Genomic DNA, 12,500 nt, shown 5'->3' on the forward strand with positions numbered 1-12,500 from the left:
TTGCAATGTATTATCTTTGCTGTTTTGTTTGAAATAAAGCCCAATATGCCCGTGACTGAGTGCACTGTATTATAACCATATAGAACTCTGTCTTGGGAATTTCAGATTCCGATTTTCAATATGACGGTCATGTCAAAATCATTACATAGAAATGCTATTTCTGCCTACAATGTTTGATATTTCAACAATTTACACTATGTTCTAATGTATGATCTAATGTATGTTTTAATGCATGTTCTAATGTATGATCTTGAACTTGATGTTTCCCTTGTTGCTGGTTTGACTGGCTGATACAGTGATGGTGTACCAGTCCAAGAATCACTTCATAAGAAAAACATCTTCTCGCCCTTCCTGTATTAAAATTTTTTTCTGGTACGGCCCAGGTTACTGCTGGCACAGCTGGAAGTATGCAGAGCACTCACTCCTGTTCGATCATCTCGGCCTGGGGGTGATGAAGGCGTTTGGTGGCAGCTGCATCCTCATCCAAACCCTTCAGCAGCTCCAGCGAGTTCAGGATGCGCTTGTTGGTGTCCTCCTGGTAGAGCGGCTGCTTACCCTCGTTAATTTTGCTGACATCCTAAAGAAAGGTTAAAGGTCATGTTTATTTTACACACTACCGTTGTTGTGCAGCAGAGGCATCTATCTAAATCAACAAAACAGGTGTTTTGAAATATTTTTACTTTTCTGCTGTTGCAAACACACACCTGTCTTCAAAAAGCCACTAACCTACAATGTCTGAAAGGACAGTAGATATTCGGTGGAACAACAACTATTGCATTGAGGACGATTAAGTGAGTATAATATTACATTTAATATGTATTTAATGTAATGTTTAATATCATCATTCTGATGTAAATGAACTATTCCCTGGAATACAATGTCATGGAGTAAGTCAAGTAGTTGGTAGTAGAATGTGATGATGGCACCCTTTCCATTCAAGGTCTTTTGGGCGCAGGGTTTCAAGAACAAAGACTAGTGAAAGGAAATCTGCACACATTGAGATTTCGCGCCATCAAAACATGTTCCAGCAACCTGCTTCCTTCAAACAGTGACTTCCTTTGAAAAGTATCCTCAGAGGTATAAAAAAGCCTGCGGCTCAGACAGGCATGTCCCAACACTGCATGGACGGCGCATAGAAACACACAGGGGGAGTTTGCAGTGCGATTACTATGTGTTTACACTGCTCTAATTTGTTCCCAACTCACCTCTAAAAATACAGGGTTTGTGCAATACTTCATAGGCAAATTGCTACCACGCAGGATCAGTTTATACACAACCTTAACTATACAGAGCATAGTGCAACTTTTATTATATATAAGCTATTATTATAGGCTATACTATAATAAATAGTTATTTATATATTTTATAGCTATATATATAGCTATATTTTATATATAAGCATGCTTACCCGGTTAAGGTTCTGCTCTGTTTCCAGAATGTTCTTTTCCACTTTGTCTGCACTCTTCTGCAGTTTCTCAATCAGCGCCGTCAACTCACCGGCAGATGCTTTGCTGTAGGGAACATTTAGTTTATTACCAAATCTATACACTTATTTCATGACACAATTCAAATTATATCACATTCAACACATGTAAAATGTAGCTTTGTTTGGAACAACTGTGAGAAAAAAGAAATTCTGCAATCAATAAATTCACATTTTAAGCATTAAGCATGTAAACATTTAGCATGTGGTTCTAAAATCATAACTGATATTAAAATCAGACACTAACGCAGCGTTGCACCGTACAAACAAGGGTAAAATGCCACCTCAAAGCTATTAATTATTATATTAATACCTCGTCCTTGTCAGTCTAGAGCTGGAGGGCAATCTATCTGCAGACAGATGGACTGCGACTACATTTCAGTGATCATTTATGCATAAGCGTGAAAAGTCTTGCATGGGATTTGCACGTCACATAGCTACAGTGCTGCGGTTGTCTGTAATCTGGTTTTAATTTCTCTGGCTACAGTGTCCACATTACTGTCAAATAATTATTACGAGAGATGAGACCTACTCAAAAATACGGTCCTTGTTCACATGCTAAAAAACATATCTCTTTTCAAGATCTCATACAAATATTTCACAATTGCTAAGATTACTTGGATATTGCAAGAAGAAAAAGACACGTGCACTACTGCAACACCTGCTCTCATTCCAACCCATCAAACCCACTGTTTTGCTTTGTGTAGTCAACTATGCCATAAGCAGCAGCCTGCGAGTCGGCTCACAGGGCAGTGAATTACTTACCTAACCAAACCAGATGACAACCACATTGTGTTGAGATATTGCACTACAGTGTTTTATATCCCAAATTGATCTACCAGTTTGTGCTTGCACTACCCCACCCCCCACACACACATATTGATTTGGATATCAGATCAGATGTGGTGTAATTCTATGTTTAGACAGTATTGCAAACAAGAGTCAACATGCACCATCCCCCGGTGAACATCTCAAGTGGCTCTTTATGTCCGCCAGAACAATACCACAAGATTGCGTTGGCACACACTTGCACCTGTGAGTCACCGCCTCTCTGTTGCTTTCGCTTCTTTCCCACCAGAGTGGTCTTGCTTCCACTTACGTGGGAGAACATCAGAGCAGTGAGCTAGAGTACACCGCAGCCGAACCAGTACTACTCTCGGCCCACATGGTTCGAGTAAAGAGCAAAACAAGAGCCAAAGATGTGGTCCTTGGGCAACATTGGGACTGTGCAGAACGGGTACTGCCAGTACAATCTCAGTGGGCAGAGAGTTCTTAGTGTTGGTTCCAAACAGGTTGGGCAGGTTTTCTGCTACAATAACATAAGCAGTGCCGTGTTGGTTTTAATATCAAGTCCGTCTCATTAAGTAAACCTGAAAGGTTTAGAGAGGGTGATATGGCTTTTCAAATACCACGGACAGCACAGAGAAAGCACTGTCAATAGAAAGAAGTTTAGGAGTAACACTGTGTGAATGTAAATAAGAAACAAATTACCTACATTAATAACCTTATTGTATCCTAAAATAGTATCAAAACTGTACCACCTGTATAAGATGGTCATTTGATCACACCTATCACTCCCTAAGCAGAATGATGCCATTTGAACCACTTTTTAAATCGGCATGCTCCTATAAAAACACGGTCTATCTACTACACAGTAGTCACAAACTGAAGTCATGGCTATTTATTATATGGTCAGAAAGGCCACACACTTTGAATGATTTGCTCCTCAAAAGAGTACATCAAGCAGAAATGCACTCTCATTGACCACAGGCAGTTTGGTGTGTTGTGGATGACCTAAACGCAGAAATATGTACGAGGAGTGGGACCCTTCCCCTTTCACAGCTGTTTCCAATGATATAATTTCACCAGATCCCAAACACATATTAGTGTAATACTAACCAGACTGAGGGAAAACGCAGAAAAGAAACACGGGGGAGGGAGAAAACAGAAACTCTGAACTGAAAAGAGCTACACATCACGAACGAAAACAACTCGCGTTTTTCCCCAGCATTCTAATCATTCCGATTAGTCACCTAAAGGTATGCTGTGTTTGACCTCATAGATAGCCGATGAGTGTACAAAACGATTTCTATAGGGAAACCGAGGTCCAAAGTTTGTCTAATCTCCTTCACACAAGAGATGCTCAGCGTGAGGGGGAGAGTGCCTTCATAGATAAGAGACTACTCTCAGCTATATGCTATAACACTTGATTAGAACCTCGTAGATAAAAGACTACTCTCAGCTATAGGTTGAAATACTTGAACAGAACAGTAGTCTGGAACATTGAAAGGATGCCATTAGGCTACCTGAGGGCCACATGAGATAATGGTAAAAACATTAGAGTGGCAAGACAGTCACTCTAACACTACTGGGTCTTTGGTTCTTCGTCAAGACACTGAGCTCAAACATCTGCATGAATTTGAATCATACGGGTGTGTCAATGTAAACAATGACTTACATTGGTATTTTAATTACTTTACAAATGAATTACAGTAATACATGAAATGAGTGGTGCTCGGGGCAAAGTGTATTTCTTTAGCCACTGCTCTGCCTGATAAGCTGGTTGAAACACGGATGCCTTGACGCCCTTCACTGGAACCCAAGATGGACAAATGTTTTCATTTATTGCGTTAATGTGGGTTTTTTATGCTTTATGCTCATGAATACAAACAAGAAAAGCCACGTGTGAGAACACACAATGGTGAGGGTGGGGTTGGTCCACATTGTTAAGATTCCGTGGTGCCCCCACCCACCCCACTCCAGTCCAGTCGGACAACCTTTTACATCAGATGCCAGCTATTAAGCAATCGCCCAGTCATGAGAACCTGTCAGACCGATATCAAACTAGCACCTGGCCAAGTTCTGGCTTGTGGGAAAAGAGACAGTCGGTTGGCTGATTGATTGAATGATTCAAAGGCCTCTTTGTTTTTACATTTTAAACAAAGGTTGTACTTTTGAATGTCAATGTGTATTAGGGTATCTCAGTTTCACTCCTACCTGGCAAAACCAGCCTGTTGCCTTTCAACTTTGAGGCATTCTAAAGGGAAGTGTTCTACTTTTTACACAGTCAGAACCTGAAGGGTATTGGGCATCCTTTCTCAAAGAGTTAAAAGCATTGATGCCATGTACCTTTTCTAAATATAGCCTGATCTAGAAAGCCAGGTTATCTCTCCGGTGTTGAGAGGTATGAGGAACCCTGGTTAAATAAATTAAAGTATAACACCTAGTGCAAACAATACAGGTCCTCTTAAATCTTTAAATATCCACTATACTTCAAGACTTGAATGGTCAGAAACAACGAATGCCCCTGATCCGACATGTTTAAAGTCATATCAAACTTTTCCCCCTGAAAACCTCTAAAATTGTAAGTTTTTCTAACCTGTAGGTTAAACTGCGAAGTCACAACAGCCAAAGTCATCTAGCCTTTGACAGTTCATTACTCACCACACCCTTGGTACAATCTACAACAGAACATACTCATGAAGGATATTAAGTAGCCTATTTTATGATTTAAAAAAAGGTCGTGACGGAAATGTGTTCTTCAAGCTGGTTAAACATGCATCTTATAAACATATCTTGAGGCATTTCCGAAAACGAATAGCAGCGACAAACGAACGTTCAGAGACAGGACAGAACAGAGACGATTAAAGTTCCATGCTCTTGAAATCAATATCACCAAAAACAAGCACAAAACGTTTTACAATCGTTCAACTATTTCAAGAAGTTCAGAAAAGTTTCTCCACTCTCATCTACTCCACTGGTTCGTTCAATGGCACTGTTGTCATCTGTTAAACACTTATCTCCGTTGCCTACTTTAAAGAAAGTTAAAATTAACTTTTTATGAATTCGACACTCACATTTTCTGCGTAATGGTCGCGCTGTTTTTACTGGTCTTTTTCTTAAACATTTTGATTCAAAGTCACGGCTTCTCCAACACCTGCTTCAGCTGAGAACTCTCTTGTTATCCTGATGCACGACGTCGCTTTGACTCCAGCTCTCTGGCGAACCAACACAGGTATGTTCTAAGTACGTGTGTCGTAAGTCCTCCAAGTGACACCTCCCCAATGACACTTCCTGTCACACACGACTCATTGGATACAGTTGTAACTCCGTCTCAACAGTACGTGGAATCCTCCCCTTCAGATGGTACAAACCTGTCACTCAATGGGCGTGGGTCCGGTCTTGTTTGGATATGTTGCACTAACAGTACGAAGGTCATTTAACACGCATACTAATGTTAATGTGTCATGTGAGGCCAATAAGAGTGTTTATTTCCAGCAAAAAAACAATAAAGTTCCAATTTCATACTGTGATTCAGTATTAGGCTATATATGTCCTTTCAATATTTAAATAAGGTGCGGGTACTACTTACCTGCACATTTATATAGTGAAATTCATTACGTGCACTAAATGATGCTTAGCATTTTATTTCTCACAGGTGTTGATAGACCTGTACACAAAATAGTCATGTTCTGACAGACTGCGTTATGTGGACATCACTTTTTATGCTGTGTCTTCACACTAGTACCATCACCATCAAAATGTTAGTTTGGCCCAATGACACATTATCAAAATTGCAGTTCAGATTAGGACCCATCAAATCACTCCCTTCAACTAAGTCCAGTAATCACAGCCAGAGAACACATCTGGCACAGGACTGGTGGTACAACACAGGTTGCCATATGAGGACAGGTGCGTTGTCATGGAGATTGTTGAATGGCCAATAAAGGAATGCGTCCCAGCAGTGGTGAATCTTCCGCATGTACGACAACGGCGTGAACGCTCACCTGTTGTGAAGGGTGTGGCTGCTTAAAGACCGGCTCTAGTAGGGCAAGTTCAACCTGTCAGTGGCATTGCATGGAGCTGTAACAGTAGAGACAGGCCCACTAAAATACACTAAACATTTAATACTATGTGTAAGAATATGTTTTTCAAAGGATCCTTTATATGAGAACTGATTACAATGCTTGAATTATTGGTTACACAAAAGTCATTATTAGTGTCGCCTAATTCTGTTAGACAGAAACAGAAACTACAGGCAGTGTGACAGTGCTTGATTGTTGGGTCTAGCAGCAAGACCAAAGGGAACCCTCCTATCACCAGAGGGGAAATCCACAGGACAGGCTCATTGTTACATGGCCAGAAAAAATGAGTCATAGGGGCTTGTGTATTTTCTCAAAGGCCTGTGTGTGTGTGTGTGTGTGTGTGTGTGTGAGAGAGAGAGAGAGAGAGAGAGAGAAAAAAAAGAGATTGCATGTGTAAATGCATGACAAAACAATAGACTTTCAATATGTATTTTTTTATATGTCTATGCTGTGTATGTAGGCGTGATTGTTTACGAGTGTGTGTTTGTGTGTGTAGAGTTGCAGAGTGTTGAGTGTGTGTGTGTGTGTGTGTGTGTGTGTGTGTGTCTGTGTGTGTGTGTGTGTGTGTGTGTGTGTGTGTGTGTGTGTGTGTGTGTGTGTGTGTGTTAGGGCTGGGCGATATGGACCAAAAGTCATATCTCGATATTTTCAAGCAAAATGTCGATATAAGATAAATATCGATATTTTTGGACTCAATAATAACATAGTTGCCGTTGGCACGCTCCAACTCCGCATTCTGTGCTCTCTTTTTCAGTGACGTCGCTGTGCTTGTTCTCAATCCTAAATTTGTTAAATGAATCAGTCTACCTACATGAAAAGAATCACGCAAGTTGCTGATGTGCCTGTTATAGTTTTGTGATGTCATTAACGTATCTCATCAAATTATACAGCTCTTCAGAATGTTCCAAAAAGTTCCGTTGATTATTTGATTAACACCAACGTAAAGTTAATTGACTGCTGTCATTTGCAACGGTTTTTGTGCTTCACATCTTTCATAGCAAGTAGTCTGGTCAACTTGTATTAAAACTGACGGCTGACGAACTGTGTTCCTGGAAAGTGTCAATATTTATCATCTATGTCATACACTATGTAACCTTTTAGCCTATTTAAATCACATGTATGTACAATTCGCAACAAAGTGTGCGTCAACAATGTATCTGTCAGTCAGGTGTCAGCCACAGATAGCCTACTTGCTAACTAACTAACATTAGCAGTGATGCTACTTAAACCGTACTATGCCTGATCAAGTTAGAGAGGAAGAGACCGACCAAGCAGCTGCAGCAAGTTGCAAAGTTCGCAATCCTGGTGAGACAACGGGCGGTGCAGAGTGTAACCAAGATTTTCAATGAGTCGCAGCATAACCATTAACTTACGTGACGGCAGCTGCATTAAAATAGGCAAATTCATAAATCGTCCCGACCTACCGAAACTGCACGTAGCCTCGCCATAGGGATCTTTACCGTCCGTTCATTTGATATTGGAGGGAGGTAATCGGGCCTACGTGTCGTTTAGATTCGATGTAGCCAGCGAAAGCGCAGTCGCGCATGATTGCCTGCCAGTCTTTATTTGGCCCATGACAGAAAGACGCATCTGCAACGTTTCAGTCAAAGCCACACGTTGTGTGATGTTATTTAATTGAATTAAATGTAACCTTAAAACATAACAGGAATCTCAAACATAACATAAAATTATTTTCGCGCTGTAGGGGATTTTAAAAAAGTGACGTGAGTGGGGGCGGGGCTGGGTGTGTGTGTGAGCCGGAGGCACTGGCAGAGCGGGAGACAGAAGCAGAGTAGGTAGACGGCAGCCGCGGCTCGAAATGGCTGTTATTCGGAACAAATGTGCTGTACTTTAAACGGAAATGAAATTATATCGATGTTGACGATAGCGTCTCATTCCATATCTCGTTTTTAAAAATATCGATATACCTCAAATATCGATATACCGCCCAGCCCTAGTGTGTGTGTGTGTATTTGTGTGTGTAGAGTTGCAGAGTGTTGAGTGAAACCCTGGAGGGGTCTGGCCTCAAGGTCAGTGTAAACAGTTTTGCCATTGCCTGCAGGTCAGCTTAGAAAGGTGTCAACTGCTAAATGCCACCTTCGGCATGGAAAATCACACACACATAAAGGACAACAAATTGTTGACAGTGATCACCAGTTTAAAAGAAAGTGTTTTGTATTCCTATTCTATTCCAGTTACAGGCCCGGATGTATATGTTTATAACAGGTTACAGGTCTCCATTTCATTACAGTTTAACTGGTTGATATTTGTTTACACACAAAACTCATGTGGCGCAAATATAACGCTAGCCAGCGGGTACAGTGCTGTGCAGTGAGTAAACTTCACTCCCTGATGCGTGTGACAGACACTAGCACCCTTGGGTTTTTCAGCCTCCTTGCTAGCACACCTGCCGCCTCTGCCCGAGGTTGCGAGTTTGAGTGTGGTGCGAGACTGTGCTTGTGTGTGTGTGTGTGTGTGTGTGTGTGTGTGTGTGTGTGTGTGTGTGTGTGTGTGTGTGTGTGTGTGTGTGTGTGTGTGTGTGTGTGTGTGTGTGTGTGTGTGTGTGTGTGTGTGTGTGTGTGTGTGTGTGTGTGTTCTCTGTGTGTGTTTGAGTGTGGTGCGGGACTGTGCTTGCCTACACACAGCAGGCATGGGAGCCACCTGCTAGCAGAAAGGCTAAACCCAAGGGTGCAAGAGTCTGTCGAGAGAGATTTTTATGTCCTGGCAAAGGCACAAAATATTGAAAGCCTTTGGCCTGCTGTACAGAGCAAATGAACCCACAGAGCAAGGCTCTGTATATATGCTATAACATACTCATGCCTAGGCAGATACTGCTGCCGCCCAGGGGCCCTGCTTAAATCTGCCATCACTCAGAGCCTAATCATTTTATCAGGCCTGCAAAGAAAGAGCTGGGGTGAGAGAGAGAGAGAGAGAGAAAGAGCTGGGGTGGGAGAGAGAGAGAGAGAGAAAGAGCTGGGGTGGGAGAGAGAGAGAGAGAGCTGGGGTGGGAGAGAGAGAGAGAGAGAAAGAGCTGGGGTGAGAGAGAGAGAGAGAGAGAAAGAGCTGGGGTGAGAGAGAGAGAGAGAGAGAAAGAGCTGGGGTGAGAGAGAGAGAGAGAGAGAAAGAGATGGGGTGGGAGAGAGAGAGAGAGAAAGAGCTGGGGTGGGAGAGAGAGAGAGAAAGAGCTGGGGTGGGAGAGAGAGAGAGAGAGAAAGAGCTGGGGTGGGAGAGAGAGAGAGAGGGGGAGCGAGAGAGGGATAGAAAGAGAGGACGAAAGAGCGGGAGAGTACATATGTCAGAGAGAGAATTGTAATAAAGGCTAAAATCTTTTTAAGTGTGTATGTTTGTATGAGTGAGGATACATGTGTGGGTGTGTATGCAATGCAGAGTGTCTGCCTGGGTGTTTGTGTGTATGAGGGTGTGTGTGTGTGTGTGTGTGTGTGTGTGTGTGTGTGTGTGTGTCTGTCTGTCTGGGTGTTTGTGTGTATGAGTGTATGTGTGTGTGTGTGTGTGTGTGTGTGTGTGTGTAGTCAATCTTTCATGACTGAATGCAAGTCACTTACTGCCAAGTGAGTAATTATTTGTAATTAACAGCAGTCACTAGAATTGATGTGTAAATCTGTATACTACGTAACTTTGATTTGTAAACAACCTCAGCCTCACACCCTGACGCACATACGTACTTCTATCCTGTTAAAAAGGCACTGGAAGTTAGTGCAGAAATAAACTAAGGCATATTCATTTCAGTGGTTTAAAAATGAACAACCTTAATGACATGCTGAAATCTCCCGAGTTGTGATTTAGATGTTGAAGGTGGCATGACATGGGGTGTGTTTTTAATCCTTTTAAATGTCAGCAATGAATGTTACTGCTTTTTCTGTTTCTGCGTACAGTTTGAAGTCTAAATCCGTTTCATCCAAATGGGTGAGACCAGTGAATGGAATGCCTACATTGATTTTCTCGTTAACCAGTGTTGCCACATTCTGGTCTCTGATAGAGCCAAACGGGTTGCAGGGAGGGGTGGCCGAGTGAGGCTTTAACTCAGCTGTGAAAACACACAGGTGATTAGTTGATAAAACACTGGTATGCTGATCGACATGAGGATTCTTCCCGTGTTAATGTGTACAAAAAGAAACACAAAGCTTTTGTGTCAATGCTTTTGAATGCAAAACCAGTACTGAGAGATTTCGAGAACTGATTACGACAGAAGTGGGTATTTGCAGAATTTGGTTAAAGGTCCCACTGGCTGCTCTGTGTTTTGGGTGCAGGTCATGGGTTTTGATATACTGCTGCAGTGTCTAGTGTTTATGTTTCCCATCACATCATAATCATCATGTGTGTGTGTGCGTGTGTTCCCGTCTGACATGTGACATCTTCAATTTTCAGGTATGGCATGTAAGATAGCATTTTAATGTGGGTATTTATGTGAGAGACAGACAGACAGACAGACGTAGAGAGAGGGAGAGAGAGAGAGAGAGAGAGAGAGAGAAAAGTAGTGAGACGTGGGAGAGTGTGTGTGTGTGCCAAGCACATTCCTCCCCCGGGGAGAGGCTGGCTCTTTGGGTGTGTCAGTGCTCTCTGCTCTCTCACTCACTCAGTGAGGCTGGCGTGTGTGTGTGTACACGACACAAGCGCAACACACCTCTCTACGGGGATACCTGCTTCACCGTCTCGCCTCCGCGGCCCTGGAATTCTTCCGAAGGGTGGTGCTGCCCTCGAGAAGCAGAAAGGCAGAGGGGTGGGGACCGACTTAAGCCACGCATCTTTCTGCAGCACGCATGAACTGTGCCCAGGCGTGGCCCAGTCACAGACTTTGGCGACACACATGCCATTAGACACACACACACACACACACACACACACACACACACACAGAGGCGTGGGACACTCTCTGTATGGAAGGCTTCCCTCATGGTGACGGATCCGCCTGCATTGCACAATAACTGCAAATGAAGAGTAATAATGTTTTTTAAAAGTAGTTTATTGAAGAACACACGAGGGACTCCTGTCACTTTGATTTCACATGCAGCACCTCAGCAAAGAACAAAGAAATTGTTAGCATTCTGGAGAGTCTTTCTTCTGTTGTGTGTGTGTGTGTGTGGTGTGTGTGTGTGTGTGTGTGTGTGTGTGTGTGTGTGTGTGTGTGTGTGTGTGTGTGTGTGTGTGTGTGTGTGTGTGTGTGTGTGAACATTTCACTCAGTGACAGGGGTGTCACCTCCCATAGACTACATACACAGAATATTTTTTTTTCCTTTTGCACCAAGAACGACAAGGTGTGTCAAAGTCACAGAGAGCGAATGTGAAGAATGCTGCCTGCGATAAAACGTCCCTTAACAATGTGAGCCGTCCTGAAAACTATGTAGAGAGTGGACTCAAGCTCGTTCCTTAGTTACGAGTAGCACACTCTCCCCAGATGATACTGCATGCCACTTTCCATTGTGCCTTTGACCTTAGAAGCATTTTTAATTGAAGAGAAAAAACTTGAAAATAATCACGCAAGTAAACATAGTCTTGGTCTGTCATCCATCCGTTTATTCCATGAATTTGGAATCTGTGCAGCCAGCCCGCAGCCCGATAAGTTACTCAGGGGAAGAATTGTCACAACTGGTTGAAACTTTTAAACTGGAAATAATTGAAAATAATATAAGGCCCGGGAAATACTGTGCCTGTGGCTAAATTCACTCTTCACTTCTCTTATCGTCCTTCGCAACATTCCAGTGGAGAACTGGGCTGTTAAATATTATTTTCACCCTTCCTGATTGGCTTTCTGTGGCGTGGTGACCCAGAGAAGGGCCTTGTGTCGGCCTGTGTGTCCGGGGGTGGTGTTCTCTTCTGTGGTTACCATGGCTTCACTATTCCACTGGGTCAGCTGGTGGTTTGCTAATTTGAAACAGTTTGTTCAGCTAATAAATCAGACAAAATGAGAACTTGAAGAGGGGAGAAAAAAGACAATTTCAGACATGCAGTGCCTTTGGATAACTTTTTTTGACTCCAGCTGGCTGGCTGGCAATTTCTGTGGATTCTTTAGTCTGCAAACACATGCACAAACTCTCTCTCACACACACACACACACACACACACACACACACACACACACACACACACACACACACACACACACACACACACACACACAAACACACACACACACA

General features: G+C 42.7%; 1 protein-coding gene across 1 annotated transcript in view; it reads right to left on the reverse strand.

Annotated features, from left to right (window-relative positions):
• ppl (periplakin) overlaps nucleotides 1-5,390 on the reverse strand; it is a gene marked incomplete at its 5' end in the record, with an annotated part of 16,169 nt that extends 10,779 nt beyond the window's left edge. The window contains 3 exons of the mRNA XM_080856833.1: nucleotides 423-577; nucleotides 1,409-1,511; nucleotides 5,341-5,390. Of these exons, the coding sequence (XP_080712959.1) occupies nucleotides 423-577; nucleotides 1,409-1,511; nucleotides 5,341-5,390 (308 nt within the window). The remainder of the gene's footprint in view (nucleotides 1-422; nucleotides 578-1,408; nucleotides 1,512-5,340) is intronic.
• Between the last annotated feature and the right edge of the window lie 7,110 nt (nucleotides 5,391-12,500).

The sequence above is a fragment of the Sprattus sprattus genome (assembly GCF_963457725.1).
Source record: "Sprattus sprattus genome assembly, chromosome: 18".
NCBI classification, from domain to species: Eukaryota; Metazoa; Chordata; class Actinopteri; order Clupeiformes; family Clupeidae; genus Sprattus; species Sprattus sprattus.